The sequence below is a fragment of the Thunnus thynnus genome, chromosome 21 (assembly GCF_963924715.1).
Source record: "Thunnus thynnus chromosome 21, fThuThy2.1, whole genome shotgun sequence".
In the NCBI taxonomy this organism is placed as follows: Eukaryota; Metazoa; Chordata; class Actinopteri; order Scombriformes; family Scombridae; genus Thunnus; species Thunnus thynnus.
Window position 1 is genome coordinate 4439371 of NC_089537.1, and position 12590 is coordinate 4451960.

The 12590-nt window shown below is 41.0% G+C and overlaps 1 protein-coding gene across 1 annotated transcript; it reads left to right on the forward strand.

Annotated features, from left to right (window-relative positions):
- The first annotated feature begins 3625 nt into the window (after positions 1-3625).
- On the forward strand, positions 3626-10741 carry msl2b (MSL complex subunit 2b). Its single transcript, XM_067578727.1, has 3 exons — positions 3626-4958; positions 7388-8757; positions 9923-10741. The coding sequence occupies exons 1-3, from the start codon at positions 4817-4819 to the stop codon at positions 10211-10213; spliced, it is 1803 nt and encodes a 600-aa protein (XP_067434828.1). The 5' UTR covers positions 3626-4816; the 3' UTR covers positions 10214-10741.
- The last annotated feature ends 1849 nt before the right edge of the window (positions 10742-12590 follow it).

Here is a 12590-nt window from a genome sequence, read left to right on the forward strand (position 1 = left end):
TCATGGAATGCAGCCGCATCAAAAATAGTCAAACTACATTTCTGTGCCTTTAGAAATTATTTCACGGCGTGTATTTGACAAAACTCAAAGGTCCTCTTACTAGCTTTTTCTACATCTCACAGTCTTCATCTGCAAGTTTGCTCTCACAGTGGTTTTAAATGATGAACACTTTAAAATACCTGCATGCTTTCCTGTGATGAAATACATGTTTCTGGTGACTTTATCAATGAATATGTGACACATTTTCAGATTTGTATGCTTTTGTGTGCTGCTGTGGGATTAGAAAACTCATCAGAAACTTGTTTTATTAGTCCAGTACTTCAAAATCATTTTCCACTACCAGTTATTATTTGAATCTGCATTTATGGTATTAAAAAAGTCTAGTCCAGATCACAAGATTTCCAGATACCACATAATAGTGTAGTAATAAGAAAAATGAGATAAGAAAAATTAATGTTTTGATTACATTTTTATAGAACATTAAAATAATTTTGAGCTGCCAAAGTCTGTATTTTATGAGGCGTGACAAACCCTCCATATAATTTCATATATTTGAGTATTTCTGTTTAACTGAGCAGCTAGAACAAGTTATGTAAGCACTGTTGTGACTTTATTACTGCAAAAAAAAAAGTCATTTTTCATACAAAATCTGTTTTTATATAAAACAAGATAAACACCAGCTCATGAAAATATATAATTGTACTAAATGCTAAAACAACACATAGTGGACAATGTGAACTATTTTTATCCTCAACACAAGCCTCAAAGAGGAAAGTCCCGGCTGGTCAGCAGTCTCAAGTCTGTGTGTGACCAGGGAAGAAAAGAGAAAACAAAAAAAAGGAAGAAGAAGAAAGATAATGATGAGACGAATGCATTGATAGATGGTATCAGTTTTCATGCATCATCCAGTGAGTCTTGGTGTGTGTTTGCAGCTATTTTTTTTTATAGATTAACAGAAATTGCGAAAGACTTTCATGATGAGCTCCCACTTCCCTTTCCCCCCCCCCCGACTCACTGCTCACCCTGTTAGTTCTCAGACAGCACCTCACAGTGTGTTCTTCATGAAATTGCACTACAGTTTGTCCTAAACACACATGCAAACATACAAGATCAAGTCTTCTGTAATATTCCTGGATGTTTGGGACCCTCTATGTTTCCATATATATGACATATGTTGGGTTTTTAGGGAAGATTCTGATATTTTTAAACTAAATTAGATTTTTTTTTAAAAAGAACATTTGTATTGTCCACCACAGTTACATACCTGGCTCCAGAACATACTGCAGGAAGATAAAATTTACAGAAAATATATAATTGAGCAGTTAAATGACTAAATAAAATGCGACTCCTTATGATTTCTTTTAAAATTTTACAGAGTTTAGTTGTTGGGTTGAAAATGTTGTTAGTTTCTGTTGGAGCAATTTGGACCTCAGTATTTATAAAATCATGGCTGCAGCCAGAAATGAAAATATATAAAATAATAATAATCAAAACTGAAACTCTACAAACACAGATTACTTTTCATAAACTGAAATATTCACCCTCAGATGCAGCCACGACATGACACATTGAGTTATTACACATGAGCTGAAACGTCTGTTGTTATACTATTAAACATATAACTGTAATCTACGTCATCATGATTATGAGTTTATGTAACACCAACTTGCTGTAAAAACTAAACAGCAAATGTTTATAACTACATATGTGTAAGGGTTGTTTATTGTCAATGTTGCTTCATTTTTACAACATCTACCGTTTTTGTTTTCTTATTTTGTAATCATATTAAAGTTCAAAATCAAATTACATACATGTAGTTGCCTTAGATATATTTATGTTGTTTAAACAGGTAAAAAACAATCCTTATTCTAGATGTGGTACATAAAGAAAAGTCTGTCACATTTTAAATCCATTTAACAATATTTATTTTTGGTCTCAGTTTCAACTCCAAAATAAATCAACTCTGCAATTACTGTAATAGACAACTTAACAAAATGATCCTTGGGAGATTTTTCTGTAAAGGCAATAAATAGTAATTGCAATAATTAAACATGAATTGTAGATATCGATGTTCTTGGTGGTTTCTAAATATTTCCATCCATACAGTGCTTTTCATGCTTCTGTCAATATCATATTTATCTTTTTTTTTCTTATTAAGATTTCAACTCATTCTTTTCCTTCTTAGTATTTCCAACACATGTTCAACGTGGATCCAAATAAGCTTCACACATACACATTAAATAAATTGATTCTGTGCCACCATAACAGAATCAGAAACGTCATTTATAGATTTCTTTAAGTTGATTAGTTGGATAAATCAGCTGAAAAACCTTCTTTTTAAATCCTTTGTGTCTGAGTAGCAAAAAGAAAAAAACAAACCTTAAAAATTGAAATTAAGAATATTAAACAAGAAAAATAAGTTAAATAGATAAATGAATAATAATGAGAGGAAGAAGAGGAATATGTACATTTAAAAAAACAACATAAACTTGTAATTTTAATTTAAAGCGTAAGTAAAGTCTGACTTTATTCATTTGTGAAGTTTTACACATCTCAACAGATCCGTTGCAGAATTTAAATTTCCAGTTGCAGTGCGACTGGAAATTTTTGTGGAAAATGTGAAAAATAGAGTTTTCATAAATGTTGTGTTGCACATATAATATTTCATATTTTCTTTAAATCATGCTTCGGTTTATTCCCAATATAGTAAGAAGTGATAACAAAAAAGAAAATATCTGTTTTAGAAAAAGAACAAATATTACTGTCAAAATTGAATCTGAGTCCAAGGAGTTTTCTGGACGAGTATGTAGGCTATATATCGATTAATTTAAACAGATTTCTTAAGCTTTGGGTTATATGAGATACTGTAAAAATTCAGTTCTTGAAGGACAGGTTCACAATTTTCAAGTCTTTCTTAAAACAACAGTCAAGAGCCCAAATGAACAATGAAACATGTTTTTCTTGCTGTAATCATTCCTCCTGTTCATACTGACCATTAGAAGATCCCTTCATAATGCATTTACAATGGAAGTGATGGGAGACAAAATCCACAGTCCTCCTTCTGTGCAAAAATGTATTTAAAAGCTTCAGTCATTCAACTTTGTCAAATCAAGTAGATATCTTTCAACGTTACAGTCCTTTTAGTGCCAAAGTCCCTCTTTTTGTTATTATACTTCCACTACAGCTCAACAGGGAAACACTGTCCGAGGAAACACAAAGAGGGAATTTGATGCTAAAAAGACTGTAAATGTGTCAGATATCCACTTGATATGACTAACTAGGATTGCTGAAGCCTCATATAAGCTTCAGGTAGACATTTAAATGCATTTTTGCACAAAATGACCGTGTGTGTGGATTTTGGTCCCCATCACGTGCATTGATAGCACATTTGAAGGGGATCTTTTAACCGCCAATATGAACAGAAGGAATGATTACAGCAAGGAAAACCTCTTTCACTGTTTATATGGACACCTGAATGCTGTTTTAAGACACACTTGAAAAATTGTGAACCTATCATTTAATTTCAATACCTCTCTGACTTTGTTGATGAAAATTTCAATACATCCACCCATTGTTTTTTTTAAATTAACCGCGTCACGCGTGTTCTCGCGAGATGTGGTCAACAGCGCCCCCCTTGTTTATGCGTGGAAACGCGACGAGAGGTCTGAAGATTCTCCGCGGCTAACGATAGCAAGGTACACAAATCGGGATTTAATACACTTTCTTCCATTACGGACACTCTGGGGGTCTACCAAAGGCTGGAGGAGGACATAATTTCGGCTAACCCCTTTTGTTTTTCCTGCTACGTCCCCACCGAGGCGAGCAGCGGGAACAGGAGAACCCCGCTAATCCCGAGAAGTGGGAAGCGGCCTGCTTTTGTAGCCGACTTCCCGGTGCAGCTCAGCCGGCTAGCGCTGTCACCAGAGCCCGGTGCTTCCGCTGGCTCGTTTTTCTCCGCACCAACAGAAGCGTTGCGGCTTTAAAAATCATTTTTGATTTACCAAACAAAACATTTCTTCCACCCGTTTCCCTCCCTGTGAACGCGCAGGTGTCGGCGTTTTGTGCGTGTGTGTGTGTGTCAAGGAGAGCCGTTTGAAGCCGGAGCGGCCTGTTTTGTTTTCGAGCCGCCATGAATCTCCGCGAACAATAACACAGCCGTAATATAACCGAGCCTGCCGGGGCGACACCGGAGCCACACCGGAGCCACACGGGGATAATAAACGCAGTGCATGACACCAGCTCTGGGCCGAGGTGGAAACCGTGGATGATGGAAGTATCGCATTGCAAACCGGAGCACTTTCTGGTTGGATTTCGGAGCCGCCGCTGCTCGTAAGTAACCCGTTAAAAGGCCACCGGCGGCGGGACGAGAGCGCCCACATGATGCTTTGTGTGACCGTAACTCACGGATTGTATGGAAACAAACCGAACCGACTTGGATGAACCGACGTTTCTATGCACGGTCGGCCTCCGTGTAAATGCACTTATTATCTTCTCCCACCAAAAAAAGCAGCAGCACTACTTCCAGCGCTGGAGCATCACATTGAGGATGGATTGGATGTGACTGGTCGTTAAGCGGTGCAGGGAAACCTGGGTTGCTTTATATATAAATATATTTATATATATGTGGGATTTACCGACGAAACTGAAGCAGTTATATCCATCTATGCTCTCTTCAAAGCCACCAGACTCCCTTGAAAAAAACAGCAATTTAAGTTGTTTGTATAACTGTGTGACTTTGGTGTTTTAAACGCATTAATACATCTTAACGGACCGCAACCGGAGCGTACCGGAGCCCGGAGGGGGCCAGGCAGCTGAGATGAACCCGGTGAATGCGACCTCTCTTTACGTGTCCGCGAGCCGGTCGGTGCTGCAGTGCGACCCCCGAGACCCTCGGGCCCTCGCGGAGCTCTGCAAGCTGCTGCCGTTTTTCCGCCAGTCCCTGTCCTGCTTGGTCTGCGGTGAGTGTGTGTGATTTATTTATTTATTATGATGGTTATTGTTATTATTATTATTCTAGTGGGATACTGTGATTGTGTGTAAATGTGTACTGTGAGAGGTTTTCGGTAACGTGCGTTGTTGTCAGCTGTGGTCTCTGTGGGAGCGAGCCTTTAACCGAGGCCGCCTTCAGGTGCTGTCGGAAATATCGTTATTCCTTAATAAGTGCAGCACTTAGGGAGTAAATTAATCTCAAGTAGTCCTGTACAAGTACAGCTTTGAGGCAGTTGTACTTTACTTTTACCCAGGTATTTACATTTTATACTGCTTTACTTAAACTCCACTATAGTGTACTTTTTCCTCCTTTAAAACTATGTTACAGATGCAATTACTAGTTACTTAGAAGATGAACATCTTATATATAAAAGTTATGCTGATTTTAGAGAGTAATATGGCTACTACTACTACTGTATTCAAGATGTTTATTGTCACTTCGGTTAGGTTCAATCGTGAAATTGTGGGAGGTGGCTGGGAGGCTCTGTTACTGAAAAACATTAAATAAATATATATATAAAGTATAATTAATTATAAAAAGCAATACAAATATATAAATATATATTCTGAAAAAAAACATACCTTTTTAAAAATATATATATATAAAAAGTCAGTAGTACTACTAATACTAACTAGTACTACAACTAATAATAATAATCATTATTGTTATTATTAAGTACAGAGGAGTAGATAGAATAAAATATAATAAATGTAGTGGAATAAATAAACATTTGAACCGGAAATTACAATTTAAGGTTGACATTACTTTTTTTTTTTTTTTTTTTGAGAAGTGGTTTGAAAGAGAAACATAATAATAATATAATTAAAATAAATATATTGCATTGTTAGAAATGAAATGACCCTGCTATATAATACATAAATAAAATTATATAAGGTGTTTAAAATGTGCAACATATAAACAGCAGCTATAACAAGAAAATGCTGCTTACTTATAATTCATCAATGGTGACAATAATAATGTTATTATGATATAATAGTAATAATAAAACATCCTGAAATGTGTCATTCTGCATAATGAGTACTGCAGTATATTTTGCTGATATGATGTTTATGCTTTTCTCCTTTTCATATTGCAACTACACAAAATTAGCTGCCATATTTGTCTTTTAAAGTTTTGCTTTTAAATACACTTGAATTTTGTGTGAACTCCTGGTTTATGAAGTCTGAAGTGTCATGTTTCCAGAGCGCCTTGAACGCAGCATAATTCACAGATACACCCATCATGACACACCCCCCTCTGTGTGCTGTTTGGCAGCATCGGGGCGTTTCTCTGTTTATCTTGTTGAACAACACACCCTCCACATACTGGATGCTCTGCACCTAATCTCCTCACTCTACCAATCCCCAAAAAAATAAGCAGAAAAAATAAAATAAGTGAGCAAAAAAAAAAAAAAAAAAAGAGGGAATAGTGTTAATACAGTGTTTATTTACAACTTAAAACACCAGTTTAAACTGTGCAGCGTGAACTGGGCTGCGATTCAAGCGAGGGAGCTTTCTGTGTGTCAGGTCGTAAATAAACTGCATCTCTTTGATTTATTTTGGTTGTATATTTAATGCATGGTTTTCACTGTTCATACATAATGCAGGGACGCTCCCTTAGTCATAGATGGGTGCACCGTTCCCTGTGTTTCATGTTGTCTGTGTGGCAGCACGGAGGAAGCGAGGGGTGACCTTTTTTCTTTAGCAGGTTGTCAGTAAATGCACGGACGTATGGATTTTATATGAATTATTAATGCTTTATTTCTTATTTACCCAACTGAGTGTGAGGTAAAAGTGATTTTTGTGTTGCTGTGGAATCAAAGATAACTCCACCTCCGCTGTGTGAATAACAGATCAATATGAAGCACTCCATACATTGTGTTAAATATAGACTAACTGCCGTTACGTGGGATTCATCAGACAGGCAGTGAGTGCACAGTGTGTGTGTGTGTGTGTGTGTGTGTGTGAGGTTTCCTGTTTCTCATGAATGGACCTTCATCCCTTTTTTTTTTTCTCCCATCTGCAGCTGCACTCCCTAGCGACTAGCGTTGCTAAGGAAGCTCCTCTCAAAGAGCGGTTGTCATCGAATCTGGCACCACTCAGGTTTACAAATACATGTCAGCTTAGGAGGACAGCAAACGAGGAAGCAGTAGTTTGTAAATCCTAAATATTCATAAGCTGTGGTGACATTTTTATTTATTTATTTATTTTATGAGATCATAGACAGGATGTTGGTCAGATAAGATATTTATTGCCATACTTATGTTGATGTGAATCAATGTTGCTTTTTCTGGATCTTGTGAGTGTCTGTGAATTAATCATCAGTATGAGCTGTTCTGTTCCTGTGAAATGTATAATTTAATGTATTAATATTTCCGATATTTCTCCCCATCTTCAGGTAACCTGCTGCAGGACCCCATCGCTCCCACCGACTCGTCATGTCAGCATTACGTCTGTCGAGGCTGTAAAGGTCAGAGGATGCAGCTGAAGCCGTCCTGTAGTTGGTGTAAGGACTATTCCCGCTTTGAGGAAAACAGGCAGCTTTCCTTGCTTGTCCACTGTTACAGGAAGCTCTGTCTCTACATCACTCAATCGCCGCTCGCCCCGCACATAGCCAGCGCCGCCAGCGACTCGCCGGACCTCCAGGCCATCCTCAACGAGGGCCTCACGTTGGCCGAGAGCGAGCCGGAGGCGGAGGACGTTTCAGACTCGGTCGGCCTGTCACAGACTGCGTCCACCTCAGAGGTGGTCCATCCCGACGAAGCTCCACTTTTGAAGGAGCTCAAGGGGGAGGACTCGGGCCCCGTCAGCATTAACGGACTGCATGATTGTAACGGCCTGGTCAGTTCGGACACACTGCAACCCATCACCATAGAAACGGGTGGAAGCGTTGCAAAGCAGGAGAGCTTTTCGGAGGAGATCCCGGTGTGTGTGAGCGTCACAGGGACCGGGGAGGCGGGCCTTTGTGACATCAGCACTTTCGGGGACGACCTGAAACATGGCGGGGGGCCGTTGTTGTTGAGTGTTGAGGAGGTGCTTAGGACACTGGAGACGGACACTGACCCCGACCCCAACCCCCAGCCGGACTGCCCCTCCGTACCTCAGTCCAGCCTCAACGGGCCTCACTGCCCATCCGGCCCCGACTCCTGCCGCCTCATCCCCTCCCTCCCCACAGAGAACAGCCCTCGCCCCCTCCAACCTCACCTGCAGCCCTGTCTGCAGCCCCCCCCTCAACCCTCCACAGTCGTCCCCCGTGTCCCCCCTCGGTGCCACCGCAAACGCTCCCGCTCAGAAAGCGACAGCGAGAAGGTGCTGCCCCTCCCCATCAGCCTCCTACGAGGGTCTCCCCTCGGTGCCAACAGCTCCCCCCACCACCCTAACCCCGGTGCCACTACCAAACAGGAGCCCAAGTTCCCTGCAGCCACGCCCCACCCCCACCTGGCACCTGTGCCTAACGGCGGCCCCCCAAAGGTGGGCAAGACTGTGCTCGTCTCCAACAAGGGGCTGAAAAAGACTGTGGAGCACCACGGGGGCCCCAAGAAGGCTTACACCAAGGCCAGGCAAGGTGCCCCCAAGCCCCGCGCACAACCCCGTGACCGGGTACCCCCTCACCCCCACGCTCACCCCCTGACACACCCGCCCAGCCCCTCGAAGCCACTGTACAAGAAGCCTGTGGAGAAGAAGGGCTGCAAGTGCGGCCGAGCCACACAGAACCCCTCCGTGTTGACCTGTAGGGGGCAGCGCTGCCCCTGCTACTCCAACCGCAAGGTGAGAACAACGCTGACACTGTTCCCAGCATCTGTAATTACACCCCCTTCACCCCTCCACCCCCCACCTTCTGCTGCCTCGTTTAGTGTCTGCTGTCAACACCAGAGCCGCTAATGATGGGAAATATCTAAACGTCTAACAACATACTGTGTGTACACTAACCGTTTTAATATGCGCCTGGAGGCTCATTTCAGTTAACTGATAGCTTGTGTTTGTTTACGTTGCAACATAGTTTTATGACTAATTTGTTTCTTTGGGATGCACAGCGTTGAAATATTGTTGACACAGTCATAAAGAGCTTTTGGATTTTAGGGAAGTTAAGACTTCTACAGCAAGTGGTTCCCAAACTTTCTAAAACCACAACATCCTTTCATAGTAATTTCCTTTTCATGCCAACCTCACACACACACACACACACACACACACACACACACACACACACACACACACACACACACACACACAAAACCACATACACACACACACACCAACCACATACATACTCAACCTTGTCAGCTAAAAATAAACACCATGAATATCTATTAAATGAATTTAACTTAACAAACTTACAAAATAATGTAATATTTATTAACTAATGGCAAGATTAAGATGCACAGAACCATTTTACTGAATTATTTGAGCTTGAACTTGTTGTAAATGTTGCAGTTTTTAAATGTTTTATGTGTTGAAACATTTAAACAGAGGAACAAGGTGCCACTGTATGCTCTTTAGGAACAACTGCTCTCTACTATAGTCGATTTTTATAATTTGATTAATGTTGATTTTTTCCTTTTGTGCCTTACAGCAGTTTATAAAATTATTTATCTGTAGTTAGTATTAGTTATTGTAATAGCAGCTCAGCTCAAGCTCACTGCTCTGTTTGCTCTGGATTATTATACAGTCCTCATCATGTCATCATCAGCTATTCATGTTTAAACTTTCTGTTATTCTGAGCATCTCTAGGACCTCCGACCATGTTGACAGTTCAGTCTTGAGCTCGGAAACTGCAGAAAGCAAAACTGTTTCAAAATATTTAACTTTATTATCACACACACTAAGAAAAAACAGAGAAACAGTCAGCAGCAATCATAGTCCACACATGGCCTCCATCCTTAGTTTTTATATGTTTTTCCATGTTGGTATTAATTATGATTCTTGTTCTCAGGCGTGTCTGGACTGTATCTGCCGCGGCTGCCAGAACTCTTACATGGCCAACGGAGAGAAGAAGCTGGAGGCGTTCGCGGTGCCAGAGAAAGCTCTGGAACAGACGCGGCTCACGCTGGGCATCAACCTCACCAGTATCACCGCGGCGGCCCTCCGTAGCCCGGCAACCAGCTCCCCCGGCAACACCCTCCTGAACGTCACCGCGGGCACAGGGGCGCCCGTCACGGCCACCTTCCTGTCGGGGGCGGGTCACGACAACAGGGGCTTTGACGATTCACTGTTTGACTGTTGAGGTCCCGCCTCCCCTCCCAAACCCCACCCACCCACCCACCCACCCCCACCACCCCCCAACCTCCCCTCCAACCCCTTCCGGTCAGTCGTCACGCACATTCCCCGCCCTGCCAGCTGAGTGTTATCCATCGGGTCGCGACAGGGACTTGTGGTGGCGGAGCCAGAACAAGGCAGCTACAGTGACAGGCGGTAGTGAGGGTCACCAGCTGAAGCTGAGGAGTCGCCCTCCGTCCATCGCCCGAAACTGCACCATGCTCGTGGTCTTGCGTAACAGATGCAGAGAGTGGAAGAGAAGAACAAAGAGACAAGAGGAGATGTAGCGTTACTGTATGTGCAGAGATTTCATTTCAGTGGGGATAGAGTTTCTTTTTTTTTGTTTTGTTTGTTTGTTTGTTTTCTTCTCTACTATGGGTAATGTGTAGAGCATGTTGTGTAGCTAAGTCGGGGGTGTTGGCCAGGCTGTGTGGTCGGTCACACATCTGTGCGTGTGTGTGTGTGTGTGTGCGTGCGTGCATGTGAGTGTGTATGAATGAGGGGGGGGGTGAGGGTTTTGATTTTTTTTTTATTTTTTTTTTTTTGGAGATTAACGTTATTAGCAGGAACGGAGACATCATCGTCATCATCAGAGACTGGTGTAATTTATATAAAAGAATGAACTTTTTGTACATGGACTCATCAGTTTCCATTTAAGAAGACATTTTATGATATATTTTATAAGTTGCATTAAAAAAAACAAAACAAATGGAAGCCGGAGCAGGGTAGACCTGCATTCAACCAGAATATTTCACACAGGCTAGAAGAGGCAGAGCGGTGGGTTTACAGTATTTCGGTGAACGATGTTATACCACTAAACAAGTGTAACTACAAGCTAAAAAAAAACATTTCAAACGAGCAGATTTCTGAAGAACTAGATTTTGAAAACACCACCAGCCAAAAATGTGATTATTTTGTGTGTGTGTGTGTGTGTGTGTTGAATGTTTCTACTCCGTCAGCCACTGTTTGCAGATCATTCAAAGATTTTCTTGTATATTTAAAAAAAAACAAAAAAAAAAACAGAAAAAACAAATATATTTAACGGTGAATTCTTTTGTAGTCAATCAACCGTCGTGGCTGATGGAAGACAAACTTCCTCCTTGTTTTCTGTGGAAAAAGAAGGATCAGTTCATCTGTTTAAACTATGTGTATTCTTGTATTAAGCACTTTTTTTTTTCCACTCTCACACTGACCACACACCTCTTAAAACCACCTTATTCTCTTCCTTGTGTTTAAAAACTCTGGTTGATTGCAGGCCCTGCGTGTTGTTGTTTTTTTTTCACCTGTTATGGTTTCTGGAAGCTACACACATGCTGCTAAATACCACAAAGGACTCAAGAAGGGGAGCACACCTGTTTTCCTTGTCTTTTGTTCTGTTTTTTTTTTTTTTTCTTTTCTTTTTTTTTTTAATAAGTCGCGTTAACAACATTTGCAGTATTTATTGGACGTCTCCTAACATAGGCTACATGTTGGGCGTCGTTTCTGCCCGTTCTGCCTGTCAAACGTCTGTCGATCCAGTACTGGACTGTTCTGTCTTCGGTTAAGTTGCTGTCTTCTTCTTCTTCTACTTCTTAGTGTTAGTTTCTGGTGTCTCCAAAACGGTTTTTTGTTCTCCCTCGGGGCATTTAAATACCTGTAATATAACTGTAACATATTTCCACAAAAAAGAAAGAAAATCAAAAACTTAAAATGTGTCGTGTGATTATTTATTTATCCATGAGCAGCTCGGTCTGCAGATCTCTGCAGGGTTTGAGGGTGTTTGTTTGCACTGCTGCATGTAAACACTGGAGGGCGACGTGGAGCTTTCTGCAGCTCCATGAGGAGGATTTATCTTCCTGTTTTGGCTTTGCAACAAAACTTTTATCACATTCTGTGACTTTTTCTCATCAGTTTGCACAATCCTACTGCAACTTCTGAGTTTCCATCTGTCATTAATTGCACAAATGGAAATTATTTAACTTAACCCATAAAGAACCCGGATCCATGTCTCCTTAAAGGAAAATTATAGGGAATATAAAACAGATCAAATGGACCACAAGGAACACATTTCTGATTTTTTTTTTTTTTAAATTCTACCTTCAGTGTCAAAGATCTGTAATGTAACATATATGTCATAACTTGTTTTATATCAATTTGTTCAAGAAACGTGGTCAGAACAGGTTAAATATAATACAGGACGTCTTATTAAATGGGTTGAAACCGACCTTTAGTAACAAAAAACAAGCTTTTTTAAAATCAGCTAGTTCTGTCACATTTGCTGACCAGGCAGACCGCCATGTTGGAAGTGATGTCATGGGTCCACAGATTCACACATGGTCACATGACTGCACCAGGATGTCACTTTA